The sequence below is a fragment of the Rosa chinensis genome, chromosome 1 (genome assembly GCF_002994745.2).
Source record: "Rosa chinensis cultivar Old Blush chromosome 1, RchiOBHm-V2, whole genome shotgun sequence".
Classification (NCBI taxonomy): Eukaryota; Viridiplantae; Streptophyta; class Magnoliopsida; order Rosales; family Rosaceae; genus Rosa; species Rosa chinensis.
In genome coordinates, this window is record NC_037088.1 from 49,927,227 (window position 1) to 49,947,637 (window position 20,411).

At 35.7% G+C, this 20,411-nt stretch overlaps 1 protein-coding gene across 9 annotated transcripts; it reads left to right on the top strand.

Annotated features, from left to right (window-relative positions):
• The first annotated feature begins 128 nt into the window (after positions 1–128).
• Positions 129–13,241, top strand: LOC112168950 (putative disease resistance protein At1g50180). Of its 9 annotated transcripts, none has more exons than XR_005808688.1 (10): positions 129–2,392; positions 2,813–4,888; positions 6,709–6,806; positions 11,085–11,176; positions 11,580–11,651; positions 11,809–11,872; positions 12,048–12,115; positions 12,202–12,318; positions 12,649–12,742; positions 12,848–13,241. XR_005808688.1 is itself a non-coding variant. In XM_024305885.2 (2 exons), the coding sequence occupies exons 1-2, from the start codon at positions 1,345–1,347 to the stop codon at positions 4,534–4,536; spliced, it is 2,772 nt and encodes a 923-aa protein (XP_024161653.1). In that variant the 5' UTR covers positions 129–1,344; the 3' UTR covers positions 4,537–5,011. The 9 variants fall into 9 exon arrangements, 1 of the variants encoding a protein (XP_024161653.1); XR_005808686.1 differs by having other exon boundaries at positions 11,593–11,651; XR_005808689.1 differs by lacking the exon at positions 11,580–11,651.
• Positions 13,242–20,411: the final 7,170 nt, after the last annotated feature.

The window sequence follows — 20,411 nt, forward strand, 5'->3', positions numbered from 1 at the left end:
TGGGGACTTGACACATTCCTGTCAGTGGTGGTGAACTCGCGAAGAGCTTTCCGCCTTCACTTTTCTTCGGCAAATATTTGGTTTTAAAAGCTAGAGATCTTGTAATGTTACGGTGGTTTCTCTTTTCCTTCTTCACTACCAGAATTGTAAAAAATGAATATTGAACACGACTAGAAGTTGTCCAAAGTTATTAGGTAGAGCATCAAACACGATCACTCAAGTCTAATGACATGGGGATTAGGTGGGATTGTTCTTTTAAATTACCATTTTTTTATTTTTGGATAATCTTTATTTTAGTGATTTCAATCAGAAAAGTCAGATTTTATCACTCATGTCTAATGACATGGGGATTGGGTGGGATTGTTCTTTTAAATTACCATTTTTTTTTTTGGATAATCTTTATTTTAGTGATTTCAATCAGAAAAGTCAGATTTTATTTTTTTATCAAATAAGTGGATTGATATGGAAGAAGGTACAAGTGACGCGGGAATGATAAAGATGAGCCACTAACAGTTTACTTGTGCAAACGTCTGTCCGACGAGTATGAGCATAACTTCCCAAGTCCAAAATTACAGTAACGGAGTTACTAATTCCCTGGCACTCCATGAAACAAGAAAATTGATCTGTTGATCAGGGAGGCTTCTAATTTGACGAGTATCAACATTTATGGTAAGGCATACCACTGTCATCACTCGATTAACAATGTTTTTCAATGAGCCACAGCACAATCACGACTGCCAAAGTTAATCCCAAATATGATCCCCTCTCTATACTCGGATTGGGGTACACAACCATCAAACAACCATGATGCTAATTCTGATTTCAGACTCCTCAACGGTAGAGATCGGAGCTGCTACTACCACTCTCTCTCTCTCTCTCTCTCAGCTGACCCAATATAGCGAGCAGAAGCCGGAGCCAAGCAAATATGGCTGCACTCCAGTCACATTCTCTCTCTGACTGAGACGCAGCTGTGAGAAACGCCAACGGTCTTCGGCCGGGAGAGAAACTCACTCTCTCTCTCTCTGTGCTATTTTATTTATTTTTCTAAGCGCGTGGAAAGTTTTAAGCCTGATGAATGGTGAAGATTTAGGCCTTTAGCTCTTCCAGAGTCTCCCTTGTGGTGCAACGTGTAGAGCTGGTTGGAATAAATTTTCATAACTTGTGATCACACCCATCTAACCTTTTTTTTTCATGACTTGTGCGTAGACTTGTGAGGCAAATGCTGAGGAAAGAGACTAAAAGCATTTCATATTTACACCCTAAGAGAGGCTTGCTGAATCATTCATATTAATCAATCCAGAAAACAAAAAAAGAAAAAGCTGCAGATCAGCAGACTCCTCCAACATGGCTGAAGCTGTCGTTTCAATGGTGATCCATGGGCTCAGGCCGCTCGGAAGCTTGATGATTCAGCAAGCAATGTTCTTCAAAGGAGTCGGCGATAAAGTTGAGATTGCACAAACCGAGCTACTCTTGATGCAAGGCTTCCTGAAAGATGCAGATGCACGACAAGAAAATGAAGAAGTGGTACGCTTATGGGTTAATATTATTAGAGAAGCTGCTTACGATTTGGAGGATGCCATTGAATCTTTTGTGTTGAAAGTAGCTTTGAAGAGGGAAGCAAGTGTGAAGGTAGTTCTCAAAAGGTTTGCTTGTTTCTTGTGCAAAGGATTGGATCGTTACAAGATCGGATTGGAAATCGAGAGCATTACTACCAAGCTTTCTAAGCTCAGATCGGATATGCAAAGCTATGACATAAAGCAAGAAAAGGGGAATGAAGGTGCTGCTACTTCAATGAGGCAGCGAGAACGCAGGCTAACCTATCCTCATGTTATTGATCATGATGTTGTTGGGTTAGGGGATGACACAGAGATGTTAGCTACAAATTTGGTGGAAGAAAAAGGCCCTCAAGTGGTAACTATTTGGGGCATGGGCGGCTCGGGAAAGACCACTCTTGCAAAACAAATTTACAATCATACGAAAGTCAAGTCTCATTTTGATTGTTTTGCTTGGGTGTGTATATCTCAACAATGTGACGGTACAGCAGTTATGAAAGAAATTTTCATTAAACTTAGCGGTGTGTCCGATGAGCGAAGACAAGGAATTGCAAGTCTGAGTAATGATGAAGTAGCAGAGAGGCTGTGCAATTTCCAACGACACAGAAAATGTTTGGTGGTCATCGATGATATTTGGACTTTTGATGCATGGAAATCTTTTAAAGGTGGATTTTCAGTGAATGAGGAAACTGAGAGCCGCATATTACTGACCACTCGCAACAGAGAAGTAGCTTCACTTGCAAGGGGAAATAGCTTACTCTACGAATCTCAGGCACTAAGTGCAGATGAAAGCTGGAATTTGTTTCGGAAGATAGCATTCTTTGAAATGGATGATACAAGTATATTCTCATAAACTCTTTCATCTTTACTCTTTATGTTTATCCTTCGAGTCTAATATTAGAAACTATCGCATTCCACTTGTCATTGCATTTTCTTCTTCTTTCCATAGTTTGTTCTCAGCTGGAATGTTACTATTTTCCAAGTGTTACCGTCACATGCATGCAATAAATATGAATTAATTGTTGGATGGCGATTAGAAAATCTCAGGACAGATCTATCGATCAAGCCTATCCTAATGCAATTTTCAAATCTTTCTCACTAGCTACTTGGGCTAATCCTATTCCTAAAAACTTCAATTTTATTTGTCATGACTCATGAAACTATAGTTCTATATATACTTGAGTTTCTTGACATGACTGACATTGAACAAGGATGCAGAATTGACTTTACTTTGCTGTCCATTTTACTATATTTTTCAGACTCTCAAATTTATTCAAAGAAAGAAGAACTGGGAAAGAATATGCTTCAACATTGTGCAGGTTTGCCATTAGCTATTATCGTGCTCGCAGGACTACTAGCTAGAAAAGACACAATTGATGAGTGGGAAACTGTGCATAAGAATGTTAATGTATATATAAGGAGAGGCACAGACCTTGAACGAGAATACCAAGGTAAAAAATATGAAGGTGCTTCATGGGTCTTGGCACTCAGTTATGACAACTTACCATATCGCTTAAAGCTATGCTTTTTGTACTTGGCAAATTTCCCTGAAGACTATGAGATACGGGTGAAAAGACTGACTCAGTTATGGATGACTGAAGGTTTGATATCCACGACATCAACAGAAATGATGGAAGATGTATCATATAGTTGCTTGAGTGAATTGGTGGAAAGGTGTATGGTTCAAGTTGTGGACATTGGTTTATCTGGGAAAATTAAAACTTGTCGTCTTCATGATCTTATGCGAGACTTAAGCTTGTTAAAAGCCGAAGAGGAGAACTTTTTACATGTTGTCAATTTTTATACAGGGACGAGAAACAACACAACACAAGTCGGTAGAGTTCGAAGAGTGGCAATGTATGTGAACAGCACAGTTGATCAATTAGTTCCCACTACAAGAGGTGCTCCCCTGAGGTCACTCTTATACTTCGGCCCACAACGCTATCTTCGAATCTGGAATATTAAAAAAGTCATCCGGTCTGTATTCAATGACTTCAAATTACTTAGAGTCTTGAAGTTGGAAGATATGGAAGGACTCAAAGAGTTACCGAGCACAATTGGGAATCTGGTCCACTTGCGGTTTTTAAGTCTAAAGAATACTGGAGTACAAAACTTGCCATCATCTGTAGCCAACTTGGTGTGTTTGCAGACTTTAGATTTACGTACTGATAGATTAAAGAAAATCCCGAATGTGTTTAAGAAGATGGAACAATTGAGGCATTTATATCTGCCCCGGTTTCACAAGGTGCGTGGGGAGCTCTCATTGGCTACAGCTTGCAACTTGCAGACGTTAGTCAATGTTGAATGTAGAAACTGTGATTTTAATGCCCTGGTTGAATTATACAATCTTCGGAAACTATCCATCCAGGATTGGGCAGGATCAGAACTCTGGAAAAAACTGGAGGGATTCTTGAGATGGAGAAGTAGTCCCACATTCCACCATCTTCGTTCTCTATCTCTGAAACTGTGGGGTCATGATTCATTAACGGGTTTATCGGGGTTTCATTTTATATACAAGCTGCGACTGGTGGGGTCCTCAATCAAGGAGTTACCAGAGAACCTCCTGTCCTTTCCAAACCTCATCAAGATAAAGCTGTATTCTACTCAACTGAAGGGGGACCAGGTAGAAATACTTGAGAAGCTGCCACACTTGAGAGTGCTTTACCTTCAACGTCGAGTTTTCTCCAGCCTTCCTTCAAACACACTGGTGTGCAGCAATCGAGGATTTCGCAATCTTGAATTTCTTTCCCTCCGAGGGTTGCCAGAAATGAAAGAGTGGAGGGTGGAGGAAGGAGCCATGCCTCGTCTCAGCAGATTGTGCATTGAAGACTGCGAGCAATTGAGGGCAGTTCCAGATGGGCTTCAATATGTTGCTACCCTCAAGGAGTTAACAGTCAAGGCGATGCCAAGTGAATTCTGTAGTAGGCTTGGGGAAGACGGGGAGGATTTCCACAAAATCAAACAGTGCCTTCTCTTATCATAACACCAACTGGATGGAGAGTTTTCCATTCAGTCCATTCAGTTCGTGTTATGACAAGCTGAGGAAATATGGTATATGTGATCGATTAATTGACAGTTCGATTAAAGCCTGGGCCTTGTTTCCGAGGAGATCGCCGATACAGTTATGGCGCAGTTTCTAGGGTTGCTGAGGAGGACGCACTTGCTCTCGCGCCAAACGCTTTCGGCTTCCGGGTGGCTTGGTTCGGTTCAGCCGCTTTGCCGTGGGATGAGGCGGTGCCGGGGCTTGGTTTTGGGGATTGTTGGTAGATCTGCGGCGGCCAGGTCTCTGGCTACTTGGCCTTCAAGATATCAGTGTGCTGTATTTTGATGTAGAGGTACCAATTCCATCAAATTTACTTCTTTGAGTTTCGAATTAGCTTAGGAGCTGTACTTTTCCACAAGTTATCTATGCTTTTTTCTTTTTTTTTAATAAAAGTAGTCTATGATTTTTGTTGTTAGTTTTCATTGCTAGTTTAGTTGAGTACCTTTCATTTAGTATGTTGCAATAACTACTAACTACTTGTAATGACACCATACGGGTGCTTTGGGCCTTCTTTGTACAACTTTATACTTCTTGAGTTGGTGTAATTGTTTCAGAGTAGTTTGCATGTACTCCTTGTTCAAAATGTCCTACTGGGCTTTTCTCAGGGAGGCCACCAATTGCGTACGTAGCCTCTCAATCTTTTACACATCTGTTCTTTTTTTTTATTTTATCAAAACACACGTACACATCTGTTCTTTGAATGATATTCTTCCATTTTTGTTCAGTTTTCTTTTTCCATAGACAATTTGTGCTTTTTGTATTAGGTGTTTTAAGTCTCTCTCTCTCTCTCTCTCTCTCTCTCTCTCTCTCTCTCTTGGGGTGAAAATAAGTTTCTCAACTTAGATTAGGTTTTGACTTGATCAAAATTCTGAATTTCACATTGCTGTGAAAATACCGGATATAAACAACTTTGGTATGCATCATTAAGACATGATATCACTATGCCAATAATGTCTTTAGACTACACATTTCAGACGACAGAATTTTTGTTTTTTGTTGTCTGAATCTTTTAAACTTCTTTAGACGACATATAAATTAATTCTGTTGTCTGAATAGCATGAGAATCCATACTATTTCAGTTTTTTCATTTTTTTTAGTAAGTTAGAAAATTAAGACGACAGATATCTGTTGTCTGAAAGAACTGATAAATTCGCATGAAAAAGTGGAAAATTAGGACGACATTCATATGTTGTCTGAGTAAACGGGAAACAAGTGGAAAATTAGGACAACATTCATATGTAGTCTGAGTAAACGGGAAACAAACCCTAATTAATCTAAAGTATTCCCTCGCTCCCTCTTGGCTATAACTCGGGCTTTCCCACTCATTTTGCTAGCTAGGACCTTTCCCTTAGCTGAAAAAAAAAAAAAAAAAAAAAAAAAAAAAACAACCCTAGATCTAAAAACACAATTGCGACGCCTCTCACTCTTAGTCAATCTCTCCCTCGCACGCTCTCACTCTCATGAACCTCAATCCCTCAATCCACCCTCAATCCCTTTCACCCTCTCAAGCTCAAAGACACTCTCATCCTCCTGCGATTCCGGCAAAGCAAGTTCGGGTATGGAAGTTTTGGGTAAAGTAAGTTTGGGTAAGCGATTTCGGCAAATTAGCTTTGGGTATACAAGTTTTCTGAAACCCGTCTCTCAACAAGAACACAGTGTGACCAAATTTGCTTCACTTGCCCAGTTTTAAGGTTTGAATCATATGAACTCTTATTGTCAGTTCACTCTTTTGATTGTGGATGTTCTGGAGAGACAAAGCACCTAGCCTTTCATTGTGGCTTGATAATTATTCCCTCTAAACTCCGATGTTGTTTTCAATTTGATACTTCTGGACTGAAGGCACGCAAAAGCTTCTTCTTTTCATTTACAAAGAAACAAAGCTTGCTTTCATTAATTTTATTTCTTTTCTTTTGTTGGAACCCTCCAGACCACAAGGTTGAACCTTTTGTCTTGTTCACCTTGATTAGGTTTGATTAAGACTAGAAAGCCACCACCAAATTTATTTCTTTAATCTTCCAAGCCTTTCAACTTGTTCTGTTGGCTTCTGCCAACACTTTGATTCTTTATGTTTTTTGACAAACGCATGACTGACAGAGCTTTCAAGTAACGCAGGAACCATATCCAAGCACCTCTTGAGTATACAAGTTCGGGTTATTGCTCGGTCGGTCGCACTCTGCAATTTCGGCTTATCTTTTTATCCCTCTTGCCTTGTAAGTTCTTCTTAGTTTTTAATTTCATCAAGTCTTGATGGGTTCTGTGATATGATAGGTTCTTTGTTTTTAATTGCATCTGGATCTGAATATTGTCTCCATTTGAGTTCTTTTGGGTTCGATTATTGTGGATTTTGTTTGAAGTTGCAGTCTTTGGATGGAAATTGGGGGTTTTTAGTTGTTTTGCTTTTTGGTGACATTGGGGTTTTTGGATTTGGTTTGTTTGATCTTCCATTGTGGAAATTGAGAATATGGGTTTGCTTTTTTGCTTCATTGTTCATGCTTTCGGTGATAAGGGTGTTAATTTGTTTATTATTGTTTGTTTGTTTGATATGCAATTGGTGGTGGCAAATTTTGAAGGTATCAAACTATATATAGACTTCTTCATCTGAGTTGTTAGTTCAACATACATTAATGAGTGATTTGGATTATTTCATGGAGTGTCAAATATGGCATCAAGGTCTCAGTCCTGACTTCATTTTATGGAAATATCAATTTCTTTTTTCTAAAATAGACTCTTGATTTTGAAGATCTAAGGAAGAGTTATTACTCCGTTGGTTTTGCTTTTGAGTTATTCTGTCCATTAATCTCTGTTAATGGATTGTGTTCAATGAGAAATCTACAAAAGACATTAACTCACTGAGTTATGACTTATTCGACACTTAACTCACTGTATTTTCAACAAGGGCAATGATATAGGGCCTCAATGAGGCCTAAGATTTGTGGCCTCAATCCTAGGTGTCAAGCCATGTCACCTATACACCTCACTAATTTGTCAAATCATGTCATGTCATTTTTGAATAAAAAGACTATCTTATCCTTTCAAAATCTAATGGCTCTAAATTATTTTAGCTTTATTCTAGAAAATATACATTATTTTATTCTTTTTCTTTTTCTTTTTTTTATTATATATATATATATATAATTTGTCTAATTTTTTTTATATTTATATATTTTTGTGAATATATATATATATATATATATTTATCTATAATTCGTCAAAAAAAAAAATATATATATATATATATGTTGTTGAATATATAACGGCTCTAAATTATTTTGACTTTCTTCTAAAAAAAATATTGTTTGGTTTTTTTTCCTTTCTTTCTTTTTCATTATACATATTCAAAAAAAATTATGGGTGTATATATATATATATATAATTCGTCCAAAAAATTTATATATTTTCGATGGAGAATTAATGTGGTGTGTATATGTATATATATTAATATCGTAATTATAATCCATGAAATCTGGTAAATTGAAGTAATATTTAAATCTGTTAATAAATAAATTTAATAAAATTAATGGAAGATTAGTTACCTTATATTAACAAGTTAATTTGAAAAGTCAAAAATTAAATTGGATTCACAAAAATGGAAAGAAAATGTATTTAAATAGTAATTTTAACTCATAAAATCTGGTGATTGAAAACCTAGATATCTAAATTGATTGGGAAGTTGATATCTGAAAAGAAATTGCTTAATATGGAATACAATATATTGTACATGAGGAAATTAATTTTTGAAAGTATACTTGTTTTGTTGATCCCAAATTTTTCAATAGACAATAATGATTTTTAAATGTGAATGAAAGCTTCTATTTTAGTGTAACTATGTCATTAGAAAAAAGTTCCCAGTGAACTATACTTGTTCATTATTAGCTACTTAGTACTTTTTTGTTTGTATAAGACATGTTAGTACTTAGCTGACTTTCAATTTCAATGTGAATGATATATGACTTCAATTTTAGTGTGAATATGTTTTTAGGGAAAGATTCCCCGTTGAACTTTACTATTGGCTACTTAGTACTTACTTGTTCGTGCAAGACACACTAGTTTATTTTAAGTTTCAATGGATGATAGCTTCTATTTTAGTGTGAATATGTCATTCAGGAAAGGTCTCCAGTAAACTTTACTGGCTCAGTATTAGCTACTTAGTACTTATTGTTCGTGTAAGACATGGTAGCTAACTTTAAATTTTAGTATGGATGATGACTTCTATTTTAGTGTAATTATGTCATTAGGAAAAGGTCCCCAGTGAACTTTACTAGCTCATTATTGGCTACTTAGTACTTATTTGTTACTGTAAGACAATGTGGATGATGACTTCTATTTTAGTGTAATTATGCCATTAGAAAAAGATCCTCAATAAACTTGACCAGCCCATCATTGGCTACTTAACACTTACTTGTTCGTGCAAGACATGTTAGCTCTTTCAGTTTCAATAGATGATGGCTTCTATTTAAGTGTGAATATGCCATTAGGTAAAGGTCTCCAGTGAACTCTACTAGCTCATCATTGGCTACTTAATACTTAATTGTTCGTGCAAGACAAGTTAGTTCTTTCAGTTTCAGTAGATGATGATTTCTATTTAAGTGTGAATATGCCATTAGGTAAAGGTCTCCAGTGAACTCTACTGGCTCGTCATTGGCTACTTAGTACTTATTTGTTACTGTAAGACATGTTAGCTGACTTTAAATTTTAGTGTGGATGATGATTTCTATTTCAGTGTAAATATGCCATTAGGGAAAAGTCCCCAGTAAACTTTACTGGCTCATTATTAGCTACTTATTACTTATTTGTTCGTGTAAGACATGTTAGCTGACTTTAATGTTAATGTGGACGATTATTTCTATTTTACACCTTCTTTAATTGCACTTTTTCTTTGATTATTGCTGTGTTATACACCTATTGTTCATTGAATTTCTACATAGTATTAATAACATTATGATTGTTTTTTCATGTAAAAATAAACGAACAGTTGTATTAATGAAGTCTCACTTGACCTTTAAGGAACACTTCCTAATGTTGCGTTTGGATGAGACAATATTAAATTATCGAGAAATTTTGAAATGATGGAATCTAGAATTTTATCAATTCAATTTATTAATGATATTTTCTTACCTCTTCAATTACCAGATTTCATAGGTTTTAATTACAATTTCAATACATTTTCTTTCCATTTTTGTGGATCCAATTTAATTTTTGACTTTTCTAATTAACTTGTTAATGTAAGGTAAACTAATCTTCCATTAATTTTATTAAATTCATTTATTAAAAGAGTTGAATATTACTTCAATTTACCAAATTTGATGGGTTATAATTAAGATATTAATATATTTTCTTTCCATTTTTGTGGAATCAATTTTAAATTTGACTTTTTTTTTAATCAAATTTTTTTTATAAAATTTTGTGGGTTAGAATTATGACATTAATATATATATATATATATATATATTTATACCATATTAATTCTACATTGAATATACATATATAAATTTCTGTACGAATTATATATATACATATATAATATAATTATATATATATATATTTTTTTTTTTTGACGAATTATATATATATATATTCACAAAAAATATATATATATATATAATTATATATATAACGAAAAAAAGAAAAAGAAAAAAAAATTAAAATAATATATTTTATTTTTAGATGAAAACTAAAATAATTTAGAGCCATTAGTTTTTGGAAGGATAAGATAGTCTTTTTACTCAAGAATTACATGGCATGATTTGGCAAATAGGTGATGTGTGTAGGTGACATGGCATGACACCTAGGATTGAGGCCACAAATCTTAGGCCTCATTGAGGCCACAAATCATTTTCCTTTCAACAATATCACTTAACTCACTCAGTTTTACATCCGTCTTTCACTTATCTCACTGCCGTTAAGTCTACCGTTAGAAGCAATTAAAATTGAGGGTATATTTGTCAAAACACTTAAAAATCATTTTTAACTTAAAAAAATACATTTATTAGACTTTTTTTCAATTTTTTTAAATTTCTAATAAAAAAATGATTTTTTTTACCAAAATATAATTTTAAAAAAAATTTGTCTTTTTTTTAGTGTTTAGACAAATATACCCTCAATTTACATTTATTAGACTTTTTTCAATTTTTTTAAATTTATGAGATTTCTCATAAAAAATAATTTTTTTTAACTTAAATATAATTTGAAAAAAAAATTGTCTTTTAAAAAAAATAAAATTAGAAATGCATTTTTTTAGTGTTTAGACAAATATACCCTCAATTTTAATAGCTTTTAACCGTAGAATTAACGACAGTGAGTTAAGTGAAAGACGGATGTAAAACTGAGTGAGTTAAGTGTTGAATAAGTCATAACTCAGTGACTATTGGTGATGTTTTCCCTATAAAAAATGCCTCCTTTTACGGTTTTTGTTCTCTTTTAGCCTTTTTTTTCCCCTTCAAACCTTTAATTTCACTTGCTTTTGGTTTGCTGTTTGTTGGTGATTTTAGGCTGCGAAAAGGTTTCTGCAGTAGCTTGAAGCTCTGGAGTGATCCCTATAGGAAAATTCTTTTGGTGGTATCTAAATCCACAAGACTACAAGGTAATGCCTGAGGAATATAAACTATTCAATTACACATAATATTTTAATGCAACATTTGTGTGAAAATGTTACAGTTTCAGGCTCATCCAGTTTCTTGCATTATTGAATGGAATTGATTTGATTTACAACGTTACTAGTATTCCTTCTTCAAGGTACAATACATATGTAGTGGATAGAACAAAATTAATCAGTTAAAACTTAAAACTGTTGAATATAACTGTGTCTGTAAACTTAGCTAGTATTCTTGATAAAATTCTTTTGTTTGATAATTTTATGTATAACATAAATATTCATTTGCTTTTCAAAAGTATTATCCTGTTTTGAAATATTGTGTCCAGCGTTCTTTCTGTTTTGATTTTTAATTAATTAATTTATCTTAATTAATCCATTATTGAGTCTTTAGAATATGGCAACAGGCATTGGATTGAGATACTACAACTACGAACAGTTAGGAGTTTTGGAGTTTTGAGTATTGGTACGCTTATACATTTGACTTTTGGAAACCTACTACAAATTTCTTTTTATCGTTACTGATTTTGGTCCTAAGATCAATAACATACACTCAAGTTTCTTGCAGTTGTGAAACAAATGCAATACCAATACGAATTTATTGATCATGATAATTTATGCAGAATTTGTCTTTGAGAACAACAAGCTTCTACAGTCCATTTATAAGTGATAGATTATAATATTTAGGTACAGTTTATTTTCTAATGTATGTTTGAATATATGTTAATGCATTCTAAGATTTCTAAACTGCATCCTTCTTACTATTAAGTTAGTGCTGATGCAACTTTATTTCGCATCTTTTACATTCACTCATTGCTCCTTTTTTTTTTTCTTTTAAATTGTTTCTTCTTATCATGTGCAGAGACCTGAGAAACAAGAACCCATCTCTAACACAAGACACAATTCCACAAGTGATAGAGTAGACAAAAGGTATGAGTATCCTAATCACTTGTAGTCCATAAATTGCTGATCCAAGAAGTCATGGATAGGTGCTAACTTTTTTTGGAATTCTGCAGAAACTGCCTTGCAGTACAGCTCTCTTCTTTCAATATCATTGCTATTGTTGTTGCTGTAGTGAAAGGTTGGAGTACTGGGAGTGGTGATTAGCTAGGCTGTGACTTGAGCAAATTAAGGTAAGCAGTAATCTTCTGGTATGTTTTACGTGAATAGCATAGTTGGTTTGTTAAATTAGCTAATTGGTATGTTGATGAATTAAGTTGGTTGTTTGTATATGTTTATATGCATGTGGTGACCTAGTTTGAAGATGCTATGATGATGCTAAATTTAGCTCCTAGCTGTTGAATATGTGTATATATGTGGAAAAATGATGGATGGTATATAATTGAATTATGCTGAAGTGATAGTTTAACCAATTGGTATGTTTATGAATGAAGTTGGTTCTATGTACCTATATACATATACATTATATATAGATGTATGAGTTCAGTGCTCTATGATCCTAGGTCGTAGCAAAAAAATGACAAGACTTGTGGATATTTCATTATGCGTTACATGAAAGAAATTGTGGAGGACAAGAACTTGGATTTTAGTGTTAAGGTAAAATTGATCAACTGCTTACCTATGGACTTTATTTTTAATGATATAGTGCATGCTCTGTGCATATAACTTTCATATTTAATTTGCTGCATTTCCTTATTGTAGTGGGGAACGAGGTCAAATTTGGTTTACACAGACAAGGATATTGATGAAATCCGAGCGGAATTGGCTAAGCATTTTTGAAGTTCCCAGAAAATTAAGTATCAGCCTATATATCTGCTTTTGTTTGTGATAGCTTGATAACTTGCAGTAGTAGTGTCTAGGAACTGCTTTTGTGCATTTTGACAGAACTGATGGAAAGTGTTGAACAATATAATGCATGCAATTGCTGTAACTACTAGATGGATGCTACTAGGTTTTTGTCTTAGTTAGATTAGGATCCATGCAACAATGGCAGGGGTTAATGTAAAGGCTAGCATGCTAGCTAGTTTAATTAGTATTATGCTACTGATGGGAATGTATTTTGGTGTGTTAATTGATGCAATGAGGAATTTGCAGATTTCTGATCTTATAATATGCTTTTTTGATGACTAGTGTACAGAATGATGTTTGCTATATGCTTCAAATCCAACAAAATGCAGGTTTATGATATGTTGTATCACAAATACAGTAACAACATAAAAGAATATCTCTCTGTTGTTCCTTCATACTTGTAAGAACAGAAAACTAAAGTTTATTCACTATCAAACAACAGAAAACTAAAGTTTATTTCACTATCAAACAACAGAAAACTGAAGTTTAATTCATTATCAAACAACAGAATACTTTTACCAGACAACAGAAAACTGAAGTTCAATTCACTATCAAACAATAGAAATACTTCTAACATACAACATAAAACTGAAGTTCAATTCATTATCAAACAACAGAAGTTCTTCAAACAAACAACAGAAACGCGTAGTTCATTTAATTATCACACAACAGAAGAGTGTGTTTTCGACCTCAATCAAACTACAGAACTACAAGATTACATATATATCGTCTATCAGACAACATAAATACTTAAAACTGTGGTTGGAATACAAGATAAAAGACATAAAAATAAAGTCTTAAAACTATTTAGACGACAGATGAGCATAATTTACCCAATTATAAGTGATTTTCAAACAATATTTAAATGTCTTTGAAAATGCATTCAGACAACAGATTGTTAAACAAGCCTTTATTTTGGTAACTTTAGACGACATATAAATGTGTTCTTATTACATGTTAGACAACAGCAGTTTTATTAAAACTGTAGTTTGCAGTTCATTTGAACAACATTAATCTGTCGTTGTATATGATTATTAACGACAGAAAGTCCCAAATCCTTTAGTGTTGGGTTGTTCAGACGACAGAGCCCTGTGAAACTTTTGTTGTCTGAGTGAGAAGAGACGACAGAGGATATCTGTCGTCTGATGCCGTAAAAGACGGCAGCTGGATAGACAACATATAATTTACATATCAGACGACTATCTCATCTGTCATCTGAAGGCTTTATTGGCATAGTGTATAGTCATATATAGTAATACAACCAAGATATATGTACTTTCACAGCAACCTTTGTATAAGATAAGAATAATAATCCGATTATCTGCTTCAAGTTGTGTTCTTATCTAAGTAAGACTGAGAAAGGATATAAATGGCTTGGGAATTAGGATTTTGCGTCTTAATATTTGATATGTTAAGATTATGAATCCTTTTGTGATTGATAAATGTCTGTATTATCTTTTATATTGGTCCTTTTAGGAGCTTAAGTTCGATATGTGGCTTCAAATCCAAAAATCAACAAAACCACCTTCTTCTTTTTTTTTCAAATATTTCTAATGGAAGTCATGTTTGGTAAAGAAAAGAAAAAATGAGTTTTCAAAACGTCATGGCGTAATAATTGCAATATCTATACTATTATTAAGAGAAGAGGCTTTGTTAGCCAAAATAAAAAAATTTGATAGATTTAACCCTGAAAGATTAAAAAACTTTAAAAATAAATTAAATCACTAGGATAAATATGACAATTACAAAATGGATTTTTATTAAAAAAATAAAAAATAAATTTTCCCATCTCCACTTTTCTCTGCAATAATTGTATTTTATTTATTTTTTTAATTTTCTTTTAAAAAAAATCTATTACACATGCAGAGCACGTATGAAGAACGCTAGTATTATATATGAAAGCAGCTAATAGGGTGCTCTTTTAAATCTCAATTTTTCTACCATATGCCGAGCGAAACTTTTTAAATTGGACTAAAACCATAAATAGCACTAGATTTTTAATAATAGATATTTTCCCAAATTTTCTAACCATCAATTTTAAATTTTAATATCATATTTTCCTAGGGATTCCGTCATATTTACTTCATGAAAAAACCCTAAGGCCGCCGTCAACAGTGTGCAGCCATTGAAGCCAGAAAGATTCTCTCCTCATCAGAATGCATCAAGGCAGTGTCCTCGTGTGGTATTGTCGGGGTATTATTAACATAGAAACGCAATGTGCGCTGATTGACATGGTACAAGCTAGGAAACCTACTCTGATCTTCCTTTCAGAAACCCTAGCCAGGAAGAATCTCATTGACTCTCTTACCAGCACACTTGGTTTCAAGGGGGACTCTGTGTTTCGCATGAGAAGTAATCCCAGGGGCTCGCTTTGTTCTGGAGTGAGGATACACACGTGGATATACATACTTACTCCCCTAACCATAGTGATGCGCATATTAGAAAGCCAGGAACAGATCTGTGGAGGTTCACCGAAATTTATGGAGTGGTAGCACGGGGAGGGAGAGATCGCACATGGTCCCTTATTCGAACCCTAGTGGCGCAGCACTGTACCTTACCATGGTTAATGGCAGGAGACTTTAATGAAGTCATGTCTCAGGTAGACAAGTCGGGAGGTCCTCCTTGATCTGCTGCAGCCATGGCAGGATTCCGACGAACCATGTCAGTTTGTGGTTTCATTGATATGGGGTTCGTCAGGGACCGGTTTACTTAGTCCAACAGATTTACAAAAGAGAGACTAGATAGGGGCGTTCAAACAACCCAATGGAGAAGTAGATTCCCATTCAGCCGTGTACTTACCTTACCTTCATCCGAGTCAGATCACAGTCCTTTACTAATTGAAGTCAGTGTAGCAAGGTTGCCTAACAGTCGATGGGTACGGCGTTTTCGCTTTGAGGAAGCATGGTGTGGCAGGGAAGAGTGTTCCACTATTATCCAGCAGGAGTGGGTGAGGCCAACTATTAGGAATGCCATAAGACAGCTAGGATACAAGATTAAGAATGCAGTACGAAGGCTGATGGATTGGCATAGAACTGATTTTGATAAGCAGAAGGTGGAGATGCGCATTATCCAGAGAAGTTATATGACATTATGAAGCAGCCCTTTTCTCCTAAGCAGTATGAAGAACAGAAGCAATTACATGTTCGGTATAGTCGTTTACTTACCCAACAAGAAAAGTATTGGCGACAGTGATCTAGGGTTTTATGGCTCAAAGATGGAGACCTAAACTTGGCCTTCTTTCATTGACGTGCTACCAATAGAAAGTGCAAAAACACCATTAGCGACCTTATGGATGAGTTAGGGGAATGGCAAAATGCACCCACCGAGATTCAGAGATTGCTCATGTAATATTATAAGGATATTTTTTGTCCACTGAAAAGACTGATCTTACAGCCCTTGAGGAGATAGTTGATGCTACTGTGTGCAAAGTAACAAATGCAATGAACACTGAGCTCATGAAGCCTTACTCTCATGAAGAAATCAAGCAGGCTATGTTCCAAATGCATCCATCCAAAAGTTCTGGTCCAGATGGTATGCCTCCTTTTTTTCTTTCAAAAATATTGGAATATTGTCAGCAACGATGTTTGTACTGCAGTTAGATCTTTGCTGGAATAAGGAGAAATATGGCCTGAGTTGAATTTTACACATCCTTGCTTAATTCCCAGAATCAAGGACCCAAATGTTGTAGCTGATTTTCGACCAATTGCACTCTGCAATGTAATTTGCAGAATTAGCTCTAAGCTGATGGCTAATAGACTAAAATTGATACTCCCAGAGATTATTTCACCTTTACAAAGTGCATATGTTCCTGGGAGGCTCATTTCAGACAATACTTTGGTTGCAACAGAGGCAGCTCATTTTATGCATAAGCTAAGGCAACAGGAGACATGTTTCTTTTCCCTAAAGTTAGACATTAGTAAAGCATATGACAGGCTCGAATGGTCCTTCTTATCAACTATTCTTACGAAGTTGGGTTTTGCTCCGCAATGGATTCCGAATGTCATGACTTATGCATCTGTGAAGTACTCCATATTGGTGCATGGGAAACCAACTCCACAAATTGTTCCCCCTCGAGGTATAAGACAGTGAGGGTTTATCTGCACTAATCTCTAAGGCAGTGACCACTAATGTCATTCAAGGACTTATTATGTATCCACAGACTCCTACACTTCATCACTTTTTTTTTGCAGATGACAGTATTTTATTTGGGACAGCTACTTGTGCGGAGTGCTCCCAATACAAGAGAATCCTAGATACTTATGAGAAGGCATCAGGTCAGAAAGTAAACTTTCAGAAAAGTAGTGTTGTGTTCAATAATAATGTTGCCCATGACATCCAATTAGCACTTGCTTCGCTTTTGGGAGTCAAATGTGTGAAAGAACATGACAGATACCTGGGTCTACCTATGAGAATTGGAAAATCCAAGACTGCTATTTTTGTCTACATCAAGGAGCGACTCACAAAGAAAGTAGTGAATTGGAAAGTAAAAATCCTTAGCTCTGCTGGCAAAGAAATTTTAATTAAGGCAGTGGCACAGATTATGCCTCTCTATGACTCTATACCATGAATTGTTACTTATTGCCTAAACGATGTGTGATGACATCCATCAACTATGTGCCTCATTCTTTTGGGGTGACACAAATGACAAAAAGAAGATTCATGGGAGAAGCTAGGAAAGACTTTGTCTCACCAAGCAGGAATGAGGTATGGGCTTTAAATATATCTATGCTTATAACTTAGCTATGTTTGCAAAGCAGGGATGAAGATTAATCTCAAATCCAGATTCTTTGATTGCTAAGTTGTACAAAGCAAAAATATATTTTCCACATTATTCCTTTTGGGAGGTCGAGTTGGGGGATTCTCCCTCATTCTCTTGGAGAAATATTTGTTGGAACTTGTGGGACTAAAGTCCCACATAGAAGAAAGGTTTAAGGGTGATAGCCTTAATAAGACCATATCCTTGCAATCAATTAAATGGATGATAAGTCTTGACATGGGCTTTGGTGGGCTTTTCCTATTGGGTTTCCCATAGGAATAAGCTTATATATAAAAGTCATAGATGGGCCTTGGGCCTTTGGGCTCTCTTGACTAAATCTGATTTTTTTTTTTTTTGAATTATTATTTCATTATTTAGATAAAATCGAGCAGTTGCAAACGGATGAAATCAAATGACGCCAACCACCGACACAACTATTCGCGTTAACCTCTATATATGGATGACCCAAGGTCGTCATTCATCCATCGAAAAATCATCTTCTTCTTCTTCCTCCTAAATCGTTTCTGAGAGAAGCATAAAGTAAAATTCGCCGAGGTCAAGTTCTTGCGCAAGAACTTGACTAGATAGTTGTATCTTCTAGATAGACATCCGAAACTACAGCACAAGTGGGGGCGAATTTTTGTCTTAGGTCACTGCGTTGCAAGCCTCTATCTGATTAAGTTAGTGAATTTAATTTCTGTTCGAAACTAGTTGTTATATTATAAACACTATATTCATATATATAAATATACTGTTCGTACAAGCATATACTGAATGGTTCTATCAGTATTGTCCAGGGCAGATCAATCCTCAAGGCAGGTGTTCACTGGAGAATTGGGGATGGAAGTTCGTATATGGCAAGACCGTTGGGTGCCAAATTCTTCTTAGTACCTCATTCAAAAGCCTCTGGACTGTACTCAATTGTGGGTGTCGGACCTCATTGATTCCGAGACAAGGCAGTGGAAGACCACGTACACTCATTAATACTATTTTGCATCCGGAGGTGGCAGCACAGATTCTCTGTATTCCTTTAAGTCATAGGCTGCTGCAAGATACGGTATGTTGGGGACCAGAGAAACGAGGCTTTTATACGGTTAAGTCTGCATACTGGGTGGCTAGAACAAATGTCCTTGAGAATGTGTTAGTTTCTGTACATCTTCAGGAGACTCTTTTAAAGTGCTTTGGAAGCGACTATGGAAAGCACAAGTTCTGGGCAAAGTGCAAATATGCCTGTGGAGGGCTTGCAACAACTTGTTGCCTACAAGAGCCAAAATCAGTACCAAAGGTTATTCCGGGGATCTTAATTGTTTGCTATGTCAATGTGGTTTCGAAGACACTGCACATGTCTTCTGTCAATGTCCAATTGCAAAGGACATCTTAACCGCTGGCACCTTTTAACTTGGAACGTAGCTTACTGCCATCCATCAACTTCAAAGAATGGATGTTAGACCACGTACGCTATGCACCTCCAACAGGACAAGTTTGAACGACTTCTTATGGTATTGTGGGCGTTGTGGCAAAACAGGAACAATAAACTGTGGAATGACACTAGCCAAATAGCATAGGATATCCTGTTGAGTTCGACGACTTGGCTGGAGGAGTTCAAAAGTGCAAGACAGGTCGAAACGAAACCCAAGCAAACAAGGCTGAAGCAGACTTAGACTCTTAGAGGCCAGCGCCTCAAGGTAAGTGGAAGCTAAATGTTGATGGGAGTTTCTTATCTAGCAGTACGGTAGTGAGCATAGGAGGGGTCCTCCGCGATGGAGACGGGCATTTCAAGGCAGCCTTTGCTCAGCAGATTTCGAATGCTGCATCAGCCAAGCAGGTGGAGCTTTTGGCGTTAAAAACAGGATTACAGCTGGTTCAACACCTACAGGTAGAACAAGTGATTGTGGAGACTGATTGTCAGGAAGCAGCCAAGGACATTCTTAATTCAAATCATGCTCTTATGGCAGAAGGTGTTCTCATTGACGACATCAAGGTCTGCTTAAGTTGTATGCCTACTGTGTCAATTGCTTATTCCCCTAGAACATGTAATAGCTAGGGTGGCTTATAGACTAGCCAATATTGCCTATGAAGACGGGACTAATGTGGTCTCGTATGACAGGGCTCCAGAGTGCATTCTGGATCTCCTTGTTCAAGAATGTAACCTGCCCAATTAAGGGCTCTTTGATATAAAAGTCATTTCTTTGATTCAAAAAAAAAAAAAAAATTCCGTCATATTATTTGACAAATTAGCCCTTAATTTAGACAGAAAATTAGAATGCATTTTTCTTTAAATTCTATAACAGTGTTGTGGTTTTCTATGACTGTCTTTAGGATCTCCTAACAACTAATCATAAATTACCAGGAAATGTAAGTTTTACCTAAATTTCAAAAGAGACAGTTGATGCCAATTGCTAATTATTGCATCGGAGATTAAGATGTGATTCAGAAAGTAAGAGCCTTACAGCCTCACCATTCTATCTTCAATTTTGTGGACCACACGTACGTAGTGTCAAACGTCCATGCAAACAATACATTAGAGGGGCGGCTACTCTATCTACCTATCTCTTATCTCATCATATATCAATAGACTGATTCATTCGTCTGTCATACTTTGTGCTGGATTCAAAAGCAAAAGATTCGTATGTATCATTTTCGTCCAAGAAATTAACACAC

Coding starts and splice junctions, on each gene's coding strand:
- LOC112168950 (XM_024305885.2), top strand. CDS start 1,345: ATGGCTGAAGCTGTCGTTTCAATGGTGATCCATGGGCTCAGGCCGCTC. Junction 2,393..2,812: donor CTTTGAAATGGATGATACAA/GTATATTCTCAT, acceptor TATATTTTTCAG/ACTCTCAAATTTATTCAAAG.